The 13,137-nt window shown below is 44.5% G+C and overlaps 1 protein-coding gene across 1 annotated transcript in view; it reads left to right on the plus strand.

Annotated features, from left to right (window-relative positions):
- Window positions 1-13,137, plus strand: part of cog5 (component of oligomeric golgi complex 5) — a 52,660-nt gene that overhangs the window by 30,589 nt on the left and 8,934 nt on the right. The window contains exons 8-12 of the mRNA XM_062382590.1: window positions 5,450-5,609; window positions 6,536-6,648; window positions 6,772-6,849; window positions 9,832-9,913; window positions 12,303-12,507. Of these exons, the coding sequence (XP_062238574.1) occupies window positions 5,450-5,609; window positions 6,536-6,648; window positions 6,772-6,849; window positions 9,832-9,913; window positions 12,303-12,507 (638 nt within the window). The remainder of the gene's footprint in view (window positions 1-5,449; window positions 5,610-6,535; window positions 6,649-6,771; window positions 6,850-9,831; window positions 9,914-12,302; window positions 12,508-13,137) is intronic.

Below are 13,137 nucleotides of genomic sequence, written 5' to 3' on the forward strand. Positions count from 1 at the left end.
TTTTTGTTTCATAATGAACCAAAAATATTCACTTCTCAGTGTTTCACATACATTGATTTATGTGAAGCAACCACCGCAATATCAACACTGACTACCACATATTGACTTTCTAAATTTTCTGCTATTTCAACTGGGTAACATCTCATGTGATGAGTAAAATCGTACATGATCTGCAACCTGCAATGACTTGAACTTGCTTAAGATACATGATTCATCACAGTTAACCTTTAATGAGAATTCCACTGTTAATCAATGCCAGTCGGATCATCATCTATTTGCACAACCCTAATATAGCGTAACAGTGAGCTCCCAGTTTAAGAATTTTATTCTATTCAGAGCAAAACATTTCTTTTTTCTTTTTAAGAGTCAATGACTTCTAGCGCTTCTTGAATTTAACCTTGTTGTAGTGATTTCCATCCTTGAACTTTTTTCCTCATCTGACAAACTGCAGCATGTTCGAATGAGAAATCATGGTTGACCTGTAGTAAACCTAATGTAACGCTCCACCAATCAGAGACGTTGTACATTGAATAAAACATGTTATTCTTAATTTGCAGTGGATATAATATGGACTTTTGACTTCTACGGAGCATATAACATTGTTTCACAATCTTGTATTGATATGCAATATGATAGCTTTTTTAATCACGTCACAATTCAGAATGTGACTGGGATTTTACCTCTGGAATCACACTCATGTTATTTTTGGGGGCATAATCAATTTGCTAAAAATGAGATAATACACACAATAAACTAAATTAATGATAATATCATGTTGGATTATTCAAACTTTCTATAGATATTGTGATAATGAGGTTACTGTGAATTCTTTTTATGCGTGAAAATGTTACGTTTCCAATGAAAAATAAACCAAAGGAGGAACGATTTCTCTGTTGAGCAAAAATACTTATTTTTTGGTAGTTTTTTTCTTTCTATCACTACAACAGCTTGTCAAGAAAAATAAAGGATTGTGCCCATGTGAAACGGAGGGCTTTTAATGTGAAATGTGTGCAGGAAGTGTCAGTATTTTGTCTAAAACCTGAGTTTGAAGCTAAGCAGGTGCTTGTGTTGAGCAGCAGATTTCTGTGACACTGCACTTCTCTCCAAAGTCAACACACATTCATGCTCCTGTCTCCTGTGTGTACTCAACCCTCAGAATAATTATTTTTATCCTGGTCACTGCTGGAGTAGCCTTGGCTAACAACTTCTATCACTTTGTGTTATGTGTGTGGACATATGGGGCTCTAGAGACACAAAGACACGCACACATATACGCATGCGGGTAGATTCAACAACAGCTTCTTATAGCGGCTCAGGAAGTTGTTTATTGTGAATGTTATGTAAGCAGTTGGACGTGCTGCTGGGACTGAGTGGGAGCGAGTTTCACCTGAACGCTCTCAATGTGCCAGCAGAGACCCTGTAGCCAATCTGTTGAGTAGGAGCTCAACTGACCCACGTAGAGCCTCCTCTCCTCTCCTCTCCTCTCCTCTCCTCTCCTCTCCTCTCCTCTCCTCTCCTCTATAGACTAGCTCTAACACGGAGCCCTGGACAAGAAACCTAAAAAGGATATTTTCCACAATAAGTGCAAAGTTTGACTTCTTATCTTGTTACATTTATTTTTTGTAGTAGTAGTAGTATTTTTTTTAGGTTATAACTTTGATCTACCCTGATTATTTTTAGTATTCCTTCCCTACTGTGACCGAACCTCTTCTGCACCTATGATGTGAGAGAATATTTTTGATTAATTAAATACGGCAGCTCTCCTGGAACCGTCACCTTATCGTGGTGGAGAGGTTTGCGTGTCCCTATGAACCTGAGGGCTGTGTTGTCTGGAGCCTTGTGCTCCTGGTAGGGTCTCTCATGGCAGAGTGGTCTCAGGTGAGGGGTCAGACTAAGAATGGTTCAAAAAACCTCAATGAATAACGAAAGGAGAGGAGAAGTGACCCGGTCCGGAGGAAGCCCGGGGCCCCCATCTGGAGCTAGGCCCAGACGGAGGGCTCGATGGCGAGCGCCTGGTTGCCGGGTTTGCCATGGAGCCCGGTCGGGCATAGCCCGAACAAACTACGTGGCACCCCCCCTCTCTTCATCCCATGGGCCCACCACCTGTGGGAAGACCCGTTTTCTCGACGGACCAGACCCGGGCGGCAGAAGCTGGCTCTGGGGACGTGGAACGTCACCTCGCTGTGGGGAAAGGAACCGGAGCTTGTGAGGGAGGTGGAGCGCTATCAGTTAGATCTGGTGGGGCTTACCTCCACGCACAGTCTCAGCTCTGGTACCGTACTCCTGGATAAGGGTTGGACTCTATTCTTCTCCGGAGTTGCCGAGGGCGTGAGGCGCCGGGCGGGGATACTCATAAATCCCCGGCTGAGCGCCGCGGTGTTGGAGTTTACCCCGGTAGACGAGAGGGTCGCCTCCCTGCACCTAAGGGTTGTAGGGGGGAAAACTCTGACTGTTGTTTGTGCGTATGCACCAAACAGCAGCTCAGAGTACTCGGCCTTCTTGGAGACCCTGAATGGAGTCCTGTATGGGGCTCCAGTAGGGGACTCCGTAGTTCTGCTGGGTGACTTCAACGCCCACGTGGGCAACGATGGAGACACCTGGAGAGGCGTGGTGGGGAGGAACGGCCTCCCTGATCTAAACCCGAGCGGTCGTTTGTTTGGACTTCTGTGCTAGTCATGGATTATCCATAACAAACACCATGTTCGAACATAAGGGTGCTCATAAGTGTACCTGGTACCAGAGTACCCTAGGCCGAAGATCAATGATCGATTTTGTGATTGTGTCATCTGATCTGAGGCCGCATGTTTTGGACACTCAGGTAAAGAGAGGGGCGGAACTGTCAACCGACCACCATCTGGTTGTGAGTTGGATCAGGGAATGGGGGAAATTTCCGGATAGACCTGGTAAGCCCAAATGAGTAGTGCGGGTGAACTGGTAACGTCTGGAGGAGGCCCCCGTCCTAGGTATCTTCAACTCACACCTCCGGCGGAGTTTTTCTGGCATTCCTGTGGAGGTTGGGGGCATTGAGCCAGAGTGGGCGGTGTTCAAAGCCTCCATTGCTGAAGCTGCGGTGGCTAGCTGTGGCCTCAGGGTCTTAGGCTCCTCAAGGGGCGGTAACCCTCGGACACCGTGGTGGACACCGGTGGTCAGGGAAGCCGTCCGATTGAAGAAGGAGGCCTTCCGGGATATGATATCCTGGAGGACTCCGGACTCGGTTGCAGGGTACCGACAGGCCCGAAGGGCTGCAGCTGCTGCCGTGTCGGAGGCTAAGCAGCGGGTGTGGGAGAAGTTCGGAGAGGCCATGGAGAAGGACTTTCGGTCGGCACCAAAGTGTTTCTGGAAGACTATCCGGCACCTCAGGAGGGGGAAACGGGGAACCATCCAAGCTGTGTACAGTAAGGATGGGACTCTGTTGACCTCAACTGAGGAGGTCGTCGAACGTTGGAAGGAACACTTTGAGGAACTCCTGAATCCGAATAACACGCCCTCTATGTTGGAGGCAGAGCTCGAGGTTGATGGTGTTTCGTCGTCAATTTCCCTGGTGGAGGTCACTGAGGTAGTCAAACATCTCCGCAGTGGCAAAGCCCCAGGGATTGATGAGATCCAGCCAGAAATGCTAAAGGCTCTGGGTGTTGAGGGGCTGTCATGGTTGACACGCCTATTCAACATCGCGTGGGAGTCGGGTACAGTGCCAAAGGAGTGGCAAACCGGGGTGGTGGTTCCCCTGTTCAAAAAGGGGGACCAGAGAGTGTGTACCAATTACCGGGGTATCACACTTCTCAGCCTCCCTGGTAAAGTCTACTCCAAGGTGCTGCAAAGGAGGGTTCGGCCGATCGTCGAACCTCAGATTGAAGAGGAACAATGCGGTTTTCGCCCCGGACGTGGAACTACGGACCAGCTCTTCACTCTCCCAAGGATCCTGGAGGGGGCCTGGGAGTATGCCCATCCGGTCCACTTGTGTTTTGTGGATCTGGAGAAGGCGTATGACCGGGTCCCCCGGGAGAAACTGTGGGAGGTGCTGCGGGAGTATGGGGTAAGGGGGTCTCTCCTCAGGGCCATCCAATCTCTGTACTCCCAAAGCGAGAGCTGTGTTTGGGTCCTCGGCTGCCAGTCAGTTTCGTTCTCAGTGGGTGCTGGTCTCCGCCAGGGCTGCGCCTTGACACCAATACTGTTTGTGATATACATGGACAGGATATCGAGGCGTAGTCGTGATGGGGAGGGGTTGCAGTTCGGTGGTCTGAGGATCTCGTCACTGCTTTTTGCGGATGATGTGGTCCTCATTGGATCATCGGCTTGTGACCTTCAGCACTCACTGGATCGGCCGAGTGTGAAGCGGCTGGGATGAGGATCAGCACCGCTAAATCTGAGGCCATGACTCTTAGCAGGAAACCGATGGATTGCTCTCGATCTACCGGTCGATCTTCGTTCCTATCCTCACCTTTGGTCATGAGGGCTGGGTGATGACCGAAAGGACGAGATCGCGGGTACAAGCGGCCGAGATGAGTTTTCTCAGAAGGGTGGCTGGCGTCTCCCTTAGGGATAGGGTGAGAAGCTCAGTCATCTGTGAGGAACTCGAATTAGAGCCGCTGCTCCTTTACTTAGAAAGGAGTCAGCTGAGGTGGTTCGGGCATCTGGTAAGGATGCCCACTGGGCGCCTCCCTTGGGAGGTTTTTCAGGCACGTCCAGTGGGGAGGAGACCTCGGGGAAGACCCAGGACTAGGTGGAGAGATTATATCTCAACACTGGCCTGGGAACGCCTCGGGATCCCCCCGTCAGAGCTGGTCAATGTGGCCCGGGAAAGGGAAGTCTGGGGCCCCCTGCTTGAGCTGCTCCCCCCGCGACCCGACCCCGGATAAGCGGATGACGATGAGAGAGTGAGATGAGAAATACGGCAGCGAAACAGATCCATCTTGTTAAAGAAAGACAGAACACTGCCTTGTTATTCTCCCCTTATCATTGTCTGGAAAGACAATAGAGCTGCAGAAAATAGATGTATTAATCTGTCAGCCATTTCCTCCATTTATCTATATTTTGGTTTATCAAAGTGTCAGTTGCCATCACATTATCCCAGAGTCCAAGGTGACGTTTGCATGTTTTGTCTGACTAACAATTCAAACCCCAATGATGTTATGATTATTATGTTTACGATACACAGCTAAACAAACAAAAAAATACAGAAGTCTTCACATTGGAGGAGCTGAGCAGAACATGTTTTGGTGATTTACTAGAAAGAGTGTTGGCATTTTTTGTCGTGACTTTTCCGTGCCACATATTCACAGTTCCCTCTCATTAAAACAATGTGAGGTGTATTTTTAGCTACTGCCTTCACCTCTGTTCTTGAGTGTTTTGTGTGTGAAATTACCAGATTCATTAAGTGGATTTCATTCTGTTCCTTAGACAACTGCCAACTTCCATTCTCTTTGTCTTGTCCTCTGCTTTTGTTGATCAGAATCCAAGCCAGGTCGGCACGGCCCTACAGGTCTTCTACAACCTGGGAAGTTTGAGAGAGACGATCAGCAGTGTGGTGGGGGGTTACCGCACCAACATACAGGACAATATCACAAGTGCTCTGGACATCAAGGGCCTGACACAGCCGTCCAACCCCAGAGGTGAGACCCAAGGAGGATATGGTCAAAGTGTTAAAACCTGCACAGGCACACACACACTCTCGCTCTCTCTCTCACACACACACACAGAAACAGACACACTGGTAACATCGTCCTCATTTTGCATCTTGTAATTTGCCCTAGTTCATTGGGTGGCTTTATCCAAAATAGATTATTATACCATGGCCACAGAGAATAGTAAATTCTGGCTGGAGGCCTTGTGTTATTTTCAGGGCTCCAATGAAGCAGCCACTTCATTGTTCTAATTAATGAAGAAGGTATTTTCAGATAACAGCCCTCATTAGGCCAAGGATTCCACTGCTGACATTTGAAGACCATTTGTGGGATTGTCACTTAATAAAAAAATAAACCTAGTAAAATGTTTCTTGGTCTTTTTTAGAACCTGAAACCTTTTTTAGTTTTTTGTGTCATAAAATCCCACGTGTACACATCAATGCACCAAGCTGTTGCACTGGGGGACATGGTCCTTCATTACTATGAATCAGAATCGGGAAAAACTGTACTGACCCACATAGAAAAACCAGTTAGGGAAGAGGTTAAAAAAAGGTTTAAAAAAAAAACTACCTATAGACTGGAAGTGAATATAATAATGCATAAATACAAATGTTTAATAGAGTCAAAGGTAATATTGTTGTCTTTGTGAGAGTGTGTTACAACAATAGCCTGCTTCCAGCTCCGCTTCTCAGCAACGTAAAACTGTTTCTCTGTCATGAAATAGACAGAAAAGCTCTTCCTGTGTCATATTCTAAGAATCTGAAATGCTGTTCTAAATCAGCTAAAAAAAAATAAGATAATGGTCAAACCTGCAATACTGGGATGATGGTATTGGTTTCATCGGGATCTTTGTAACAAAAACAACAACAATGAACAGTAAATGAAAGACATTAATGAATTAATTTCTTCCTCAGGAGCTCCAGGCAGAGCAGTGCTTCCGACACCGGGGAACACAGCCGCTTTCCGTGCTGCTCTATGGACCAATTTGGAGAAGCTGATGGACCAGATATGCGCTGCCTGCAGACAGGTGCGCAGCTGCCCGAGGCCTCTGATTTACGGCAGTGTTGAATCACATGTTTCCAACCGAAAGCCAGGCGGCCAACAGGGCTGATGACTTAGGTGTGAAGTTTCCTTTGCTGCATGTTCACAGGTGCAGCATCTACAGAAGGTCCTGATGAAGAAGAGGGACCCTGTCACTCATGTCTGCTTCATTGATGAGATCAGCAAGGTGGGTGGATGCCACTTCTCTGGTTCTGCTATAAGAATATCAATTACCATCTGCAAACAGGACAACAGTGTCTAAGCGCAACTTTAGCCGTGTAGGTTAAACTGATTTTCACAAAAAATAAGAACATATCCACACACAGCACAATGACTACTCCGAGTCCCCATCATACCCATTTTACAGCAGACTATAAAAGACCAAATCATTTATTTATAAAATGTCTAGGTATTTTCTAGCTTCATACAGATGGTTATTCTGCTTCTCATTGTTATCAGCTCATTTTTAGTAATAGAAGATTTATAAAGATATTTTAACATTGTAAAAAGTTAGGGTTGCACGTTAGAATGCATCGTTTTAGACACAAGGGGGCATTTTGTTAAATTTAATGTTGCTCATTTATTGTAAGGAAAAACAAATTTTGCTCACTCCAAACACCACAAGTCAGACTAGAAGCTCCAGGTTATTGTGTCTTCTACGAACACACGGATATCTCTGACCAATCTGTGGTTGTATTGCACTGTGGGTAATGTAGGCACCAGGTTTTTACAAGCACTAATAATGAAAATGAAGATATCTTCAGTGTGTTCTTTCTCAGAAGAAGGACCGTGGATCCATCTTTTTACATTAAATTTGTTCGAGAAAAGAGTCACTTCAAATTATTATTTATTCCGTCACTGTGTGCATGTTCTTGTTCTGAATGAGCCGTTTGCTCTGCCTATGGTAATCCTCCAGAACTACTAAGTATTCCTTGTCATTAGTGAATCCTCCCCAAACAGTTCTACAATGTACTGTCACTGTTGTATTGTTTGTGTGCTGGGCGTTGTGTACAGAGCCTTTCAATAAACACACTATGGTGCAGAGTGAAGTTAAGGATGGAGCAGTTTGTAGAGAAATGTAAGAATAGTGAAATTAGTTTTAAGAGGAAATATTACTAAATGTTAAGATCTGTTTGTGTTTTGGACAGGCAGTACTCTACAGATAAAGACAGACAGTCAAGGCAGTGATTAACACATCATTTTGACCACCATCAGTGGCTCTCTTACCTCCACTGAAACCTAGTTGTACAAATCAGAGCGGGAGACTGTTACTATGGAAACAAAGCTCTCACAAATTACCCAGTGATGGAGGTGTGAGCTGGAGACCTAATGACATGTCTAAATGCAAGGCTGCAGTGCAGCTGCACTGTCACTTACATGCCATGTGTCCACAGAAAAATGCTTAAACAGACTCAGTCGCGCTGTCAGCAGTCACATCAGTTTAACAAAGCAAATCCTATTAGATCTATGTGTTTCTACAAAGGACAGACAAAAACCCTCGCTTTGATTTGCAGCAAAAGCATGGGTAGTTAGACATGATCAACAGACCTAAAGAAGATCCTTCACTCTTAAGTTCTTGATAACTGTAACTCATTTCATTCAGCTCTCAGCAGGAGAAATATTCCCAGCTATACTGTGATTGTTCAGTGTTGCTGCTTGGCTATTAACACCCTCTGTGAGATTACCGCAATCGTTGCTGCCAGGCTGTGGTCCCCTGTCAGTTTTACAATTGATTTCCTGATGTTACATTGGATAATAGACCTTTTGTGTGATAAGTCTCCTGCTTCCATCTTTGATTTGTTACAAGGTCTACGGCTACATCCACACATGCATAAAGGCATGCACGTCCCATTGGACACAGGAAGTGTTGCTGATTGTTCAAAAAATATCTAATCTCTTATACATGGAGGCAGCTTTATCATTGTAAAATGTAGAATTTAACTGCACAACTGTTAGTAAGGAATACAGGGTCAGCAACACTTGATTATCCATGTTGCGTGCTACACTGGTTGCTAAGGCTACTTTTTTTTTCTTTTTTTTTTTCATGTAATCTGAGCCTAACGAATCAGAGAAGGTGACACTGTGACTGAAAAGACCCCACCAGCCAGCGGTTGTGAGCGTTCTGAACAACCCGTCCAGACTAAAATGCTGCACCAAAGTTTTCAGACTGAAATAGGGCAGCGTTTCTAATCTTCTCTACTTTTTCAAATTAAAATGTAATAGGATGTTGCCCAAATGCTGGTTGAAATCTTGTTTGATTTCATGGCTTTAACAGCCTGCACTGGTCTGGTTTTACACTTCCCAACAGAAGTTAGAACCAGGGAGTTGCTCCATTTCAGACATGTACAGTAGGTCTAGCAGTGCTGTTGGGTGATCTTTTGTGTCCCAGTTCATCCCAAAGGTGTTGGATTGGGTTTGGGTCAGGGCACTGTTCAGGCTTGTCTAGTTATTGAGAGAGAGAGCGAGAGAGAGAGAGAGAGAGAGAGAGAGACTATTACTCTTTTGAATTGCTAAAGTAATAATAGACAATCAATAGGTGGTGGTCAGTGTTGATAACAACCAGATTGTCAATCTGAGAAGTGCAAGAATTTACACTCCCACAGCTCAAAGAATGTGACCCAATGCATCCCAGACCACCTCTGACTGGGGTCTGATTTATCAGATGATCGCAGATGTGTCCTGGGTTCGTTGAGTACTTGGGGGATCATCTGCTCTCCATTGGAGAAGCAAAGACACAGGTCCCATTGAATAATTAAAGCACTCTCCTCCGTAAAGGTCAGTCCGTTGAACCGAGGCATTGGTATCCATGTTAACATGACAACACCTATCGGCCCCTTTCCTCCACGCTGAACATGCTTTGAAGGGTTTTGTGATATTAATGCAGAAGGTGCTTGATGGATTTTTGCACTGACTGCTGCAGTATTGATTTGGATATACAGTATGACAGATAGTGAACTACCAAACAGTAGCCGAAAGAGTCTTAAACTGTCTTATATCATTAGGGAAATGTATACATTTATTTAAGGTCATAGCACCATCATCAGCACAACGTTCAATGTGATTTTAATTCAGAAATCAGACAAAAAGCAATGGCAGTAGAGATTATAGGGAGAACACATCTACCATCACTTTAAGTCATGCTACTGTTTCTTTTCTGTTTACCTGACAGGAGGCTCAGCCTGATATTCTCTACACCTTTTGGACAGATGTAACCAACACACTGAGTGAGGAGTTTCACAGAGCAACTGAAGGTAAGACTGGATCTCCCCTGAATGATGCGTAGTGTTTAAGTGTCAGAGCTTCTAATTCTATAGAAAGTGCTATATAAATACAAAACCGTTCAAAGCAAAGATGAATAACTTCAAGGATGTGCGGCTTTAAGGTGTCTTTCAGACAGACAGTGGATGGATATTGCGCCACCAGCAGCGCAAACCGCTATTGAGTCGCTTCATTAAGTGAGCCGTAATCAGCAGGCTGTAACAAGAGCTCAGTTAACAGCAGGAAATCAATGGGGCTGGGAGAAAGACGCTGTGCTACATTCCATGCATCAACACACAATTATTGTTGTGTGTCGATGCCGTATAGAATATGTAATCAAGTAATCAGAAAGTCCAATATTGTAATACAGAAGAAAACTGTGGCTACCTGGAGGGATGGAGTTCTTGTGGTATGCAGTCCACCCTACTGAGTTCTCTTATAAACAATTGAGAGTAGTATTTACTTTGTGTTACTCACCTAAACATGTGAAAATGCGTATGGTTTAAATCCATGCATAAGAGCTCACAGTCTTTTTTGTCTGCCTTTGTCGGAACATTGCTGCTTATCTAGGTAAGCGGCAATGTGAGTGGGGGGGGGGGTTAACCCCATCCTGGTAACAGCAGTCAAACATGACTAATAATCTTTTTGTAAGCCTTTCACCCATATCCTAACCCATCCGTCCGTCCAACCCTCCTTCTATCTGTCTCTGCACTGCAGATTTCTCACATGATCTATACATACTGGGACTAAGTTAATTGACAGTCAAATCAACCATTGTTGACATAAGCGTAAATCAGTGATTGCTTTTTTCTGTTGAGTTTTGCTGATTAATCATGGACTGCTCTCAACTTCTCCAGTTTGACTCTGAACACAACGTGCCTAAATGCAACCGACCTGTAGCCGTCAGCCTAGAAAAGCAGCTGTGGCTGAGGGGTAGAGTGGTCGTCCTCCAATCTGAAGGTCGGCAGTTCGATCCCCAGTCTTCCTCATCTGCATGCCGAAGTGTCCTTGGGCAAGATGCTGAGCCCTGAATTGCCCCTCATAGAACAACAAATGTGGTGCTAATAGACTGTATGTGAATGGGTGAATGTAAAACTGTACTGTAAAAAGCTTTGAGTGGCAATCCAGACTAGTAAACCGCTATATAAATACAATACCATTTACCATTCACTCCCTGTGATATCATCATGAATCCACAGTTGAGAACTGCTAATTGAGAAATTCTTCCTACTTGTGAAGTTGAAGTATCTGCTCAGTCTGCTTGTGTGGATCCGTTGTTTGCTCCCTGATGTAGCTGGGAGGATTTAAAACTTTAATTTAATAACAGGTTGTGCGGACATATTTAGACATAGAGCAGGGTGCTGTTTACACCTCAGAACTAGTCCACTTGCCTGTTGTAATTCAAATGCATCCATGCATGCCAACATGTTTCCTTTTTTGCTTTCCTCAGGACCAATGTAAAGCAAATCCCAAAGTTAAGTCAGTGATTGCAGCACACAGGAAAATGTATTTGATACTAAGTGCCTCTCAGTAATCGAACAATTTTGAACTGATTCTAGTTTCACCTCACAAATTATCCGTCCTTTGTTCTCCATCTGTGTCTCTCTCAAAGTCATTAGTGAAACAAATGAAAGGCCCTTCCCCCTTAACAAATTAGTAAATACAAAATGAACAGTGGGTGTATAAGCATCTTTGTGAGGACTGGACTCAAAGAAAAGAAATACTTCATAATGCTAGGAATAATATTTTTCTCTCTCTCTCTCTCTCTCTTTCACACACACACAAACAGACGTGCACAACATATGGAGGATCTCAACAAAGAGTTGTCTGATTGCAGGGAATAACAAAGTGAGAACAGGAAAGGCGCATCTGGCTGCTTGTTACCATACTTAGCTTCTGATCACACTTCCTTTGTGCTGAAAGCGTGTCAGTAACGTATGTTTTAGCAGGAAGCAGTTTGTATCCACTGATTTAGAAAATTGATAGCCTCATGGCCAGTGGATAAGAGGGAGGTCAAATCAGTCAACGGTTTCTGTGTCTGTAAAAGCAATTTTAAAAAAATCAAACGCATCTTACATGTTTCAGCCTCTCTTTTTTTTGTTGGAGCAAGTAAAAATAATAGTTGCAATTCTTCAATAAAGACTTCCATCTAGCCGTGGCACAATAACAGCTCGATTGATGAAGTGTTGCTGCCTTTAGGTTGTTCTGTCTCTGTAGAGGTCTTCTGAAACAGTGACCTTTAACAAAGCTTTTACAGTTCTTGGTCCCTGTCCGGACCAAGGCCCTTCTCGTGAGGCTACTCATAGGAGTAGTGGTTCCCGGCTTCACTTTGTAATAAAAAGTTTGTCTTCACTACCCCTGTCTTCAATTCTCTCTCCCTAGGCTCGTCCTTTCTGAAGCAAGCATTTGAAGGAGAGTACCCCAAACTGTTACGACTGTACAATGAGCTGTGGCGCCGCCTGCAGCAATACAGCGCCAGCCTGCAGGGGGCTCTAATGAGCAGCGGAGGAATGGACGTGTCACTTGAGATCATGGCCACAGAGACAGACAGCCAGGACCTCTTCACACATGGCAAACAGAACTACAGGTGAACCCACTCACAGAAATCTTTTTCTCTTGAAAAACAATAATAAAAAGGACTGAGGATAGGATTGCTAGGCTTCCTGTGTTTACTGATTAATGGCTGCTAGCTGCCCAGCAGCCGGGACTTAGCTGGTTTGAAACAGTCACATAGTTGTTGTATGTGGCAATTGAATAAACAATTATCTTCAATGTGATAACAGTGGGTTACCTGATCACCTGGGGGTTTGGGTGATTGGATCATAATCTGTCATCAATGTGTCTTGATGCAGGTATCCCCTTTACATTTTAGTGGTTTAACACATATATTGCTGTGTATATGTGGTGTAAACGGCAACATCTGGGCTGTTCTTCACACTTGTTTCTCAATTAAAAACGTGTGGGTTAGGGTTATTTAAGCTAGTTGTAACCAGCATCTTGTCTCAGGTTTGTCTTTTTATCTTAAATCCCAAAACAAAGATATTTCCCTTGCCTTTCCAATAGTTCCAGAGGGGTCTGTATTTTAAAGTGGGCTATTGCTACGTAGCTAATGTTTTGATCAACAGCTGTTTGTCACTCCAGAAGAAACGTTTCAAGTTCAGTTTTAAACGTCCTCCAAACTTAACATCCGTCAAGGCTGTATGTGTGCACGCAAATG

Source organism: Platichthys flesus, chromosome 23, assembly GCF_949316205.1.
Source record: "Platichthys flesus chromosome 23, fPlaFle2.1, whole genome shotgun sequence".
Classification (NCBI taxonomy): domain Eukaryota; kingdom Metazoa; phylum Chordata; class Actinopteri; order Pleuronectiformes; family Pleuronectidae; genus Platichthys; species Platichthys flesus.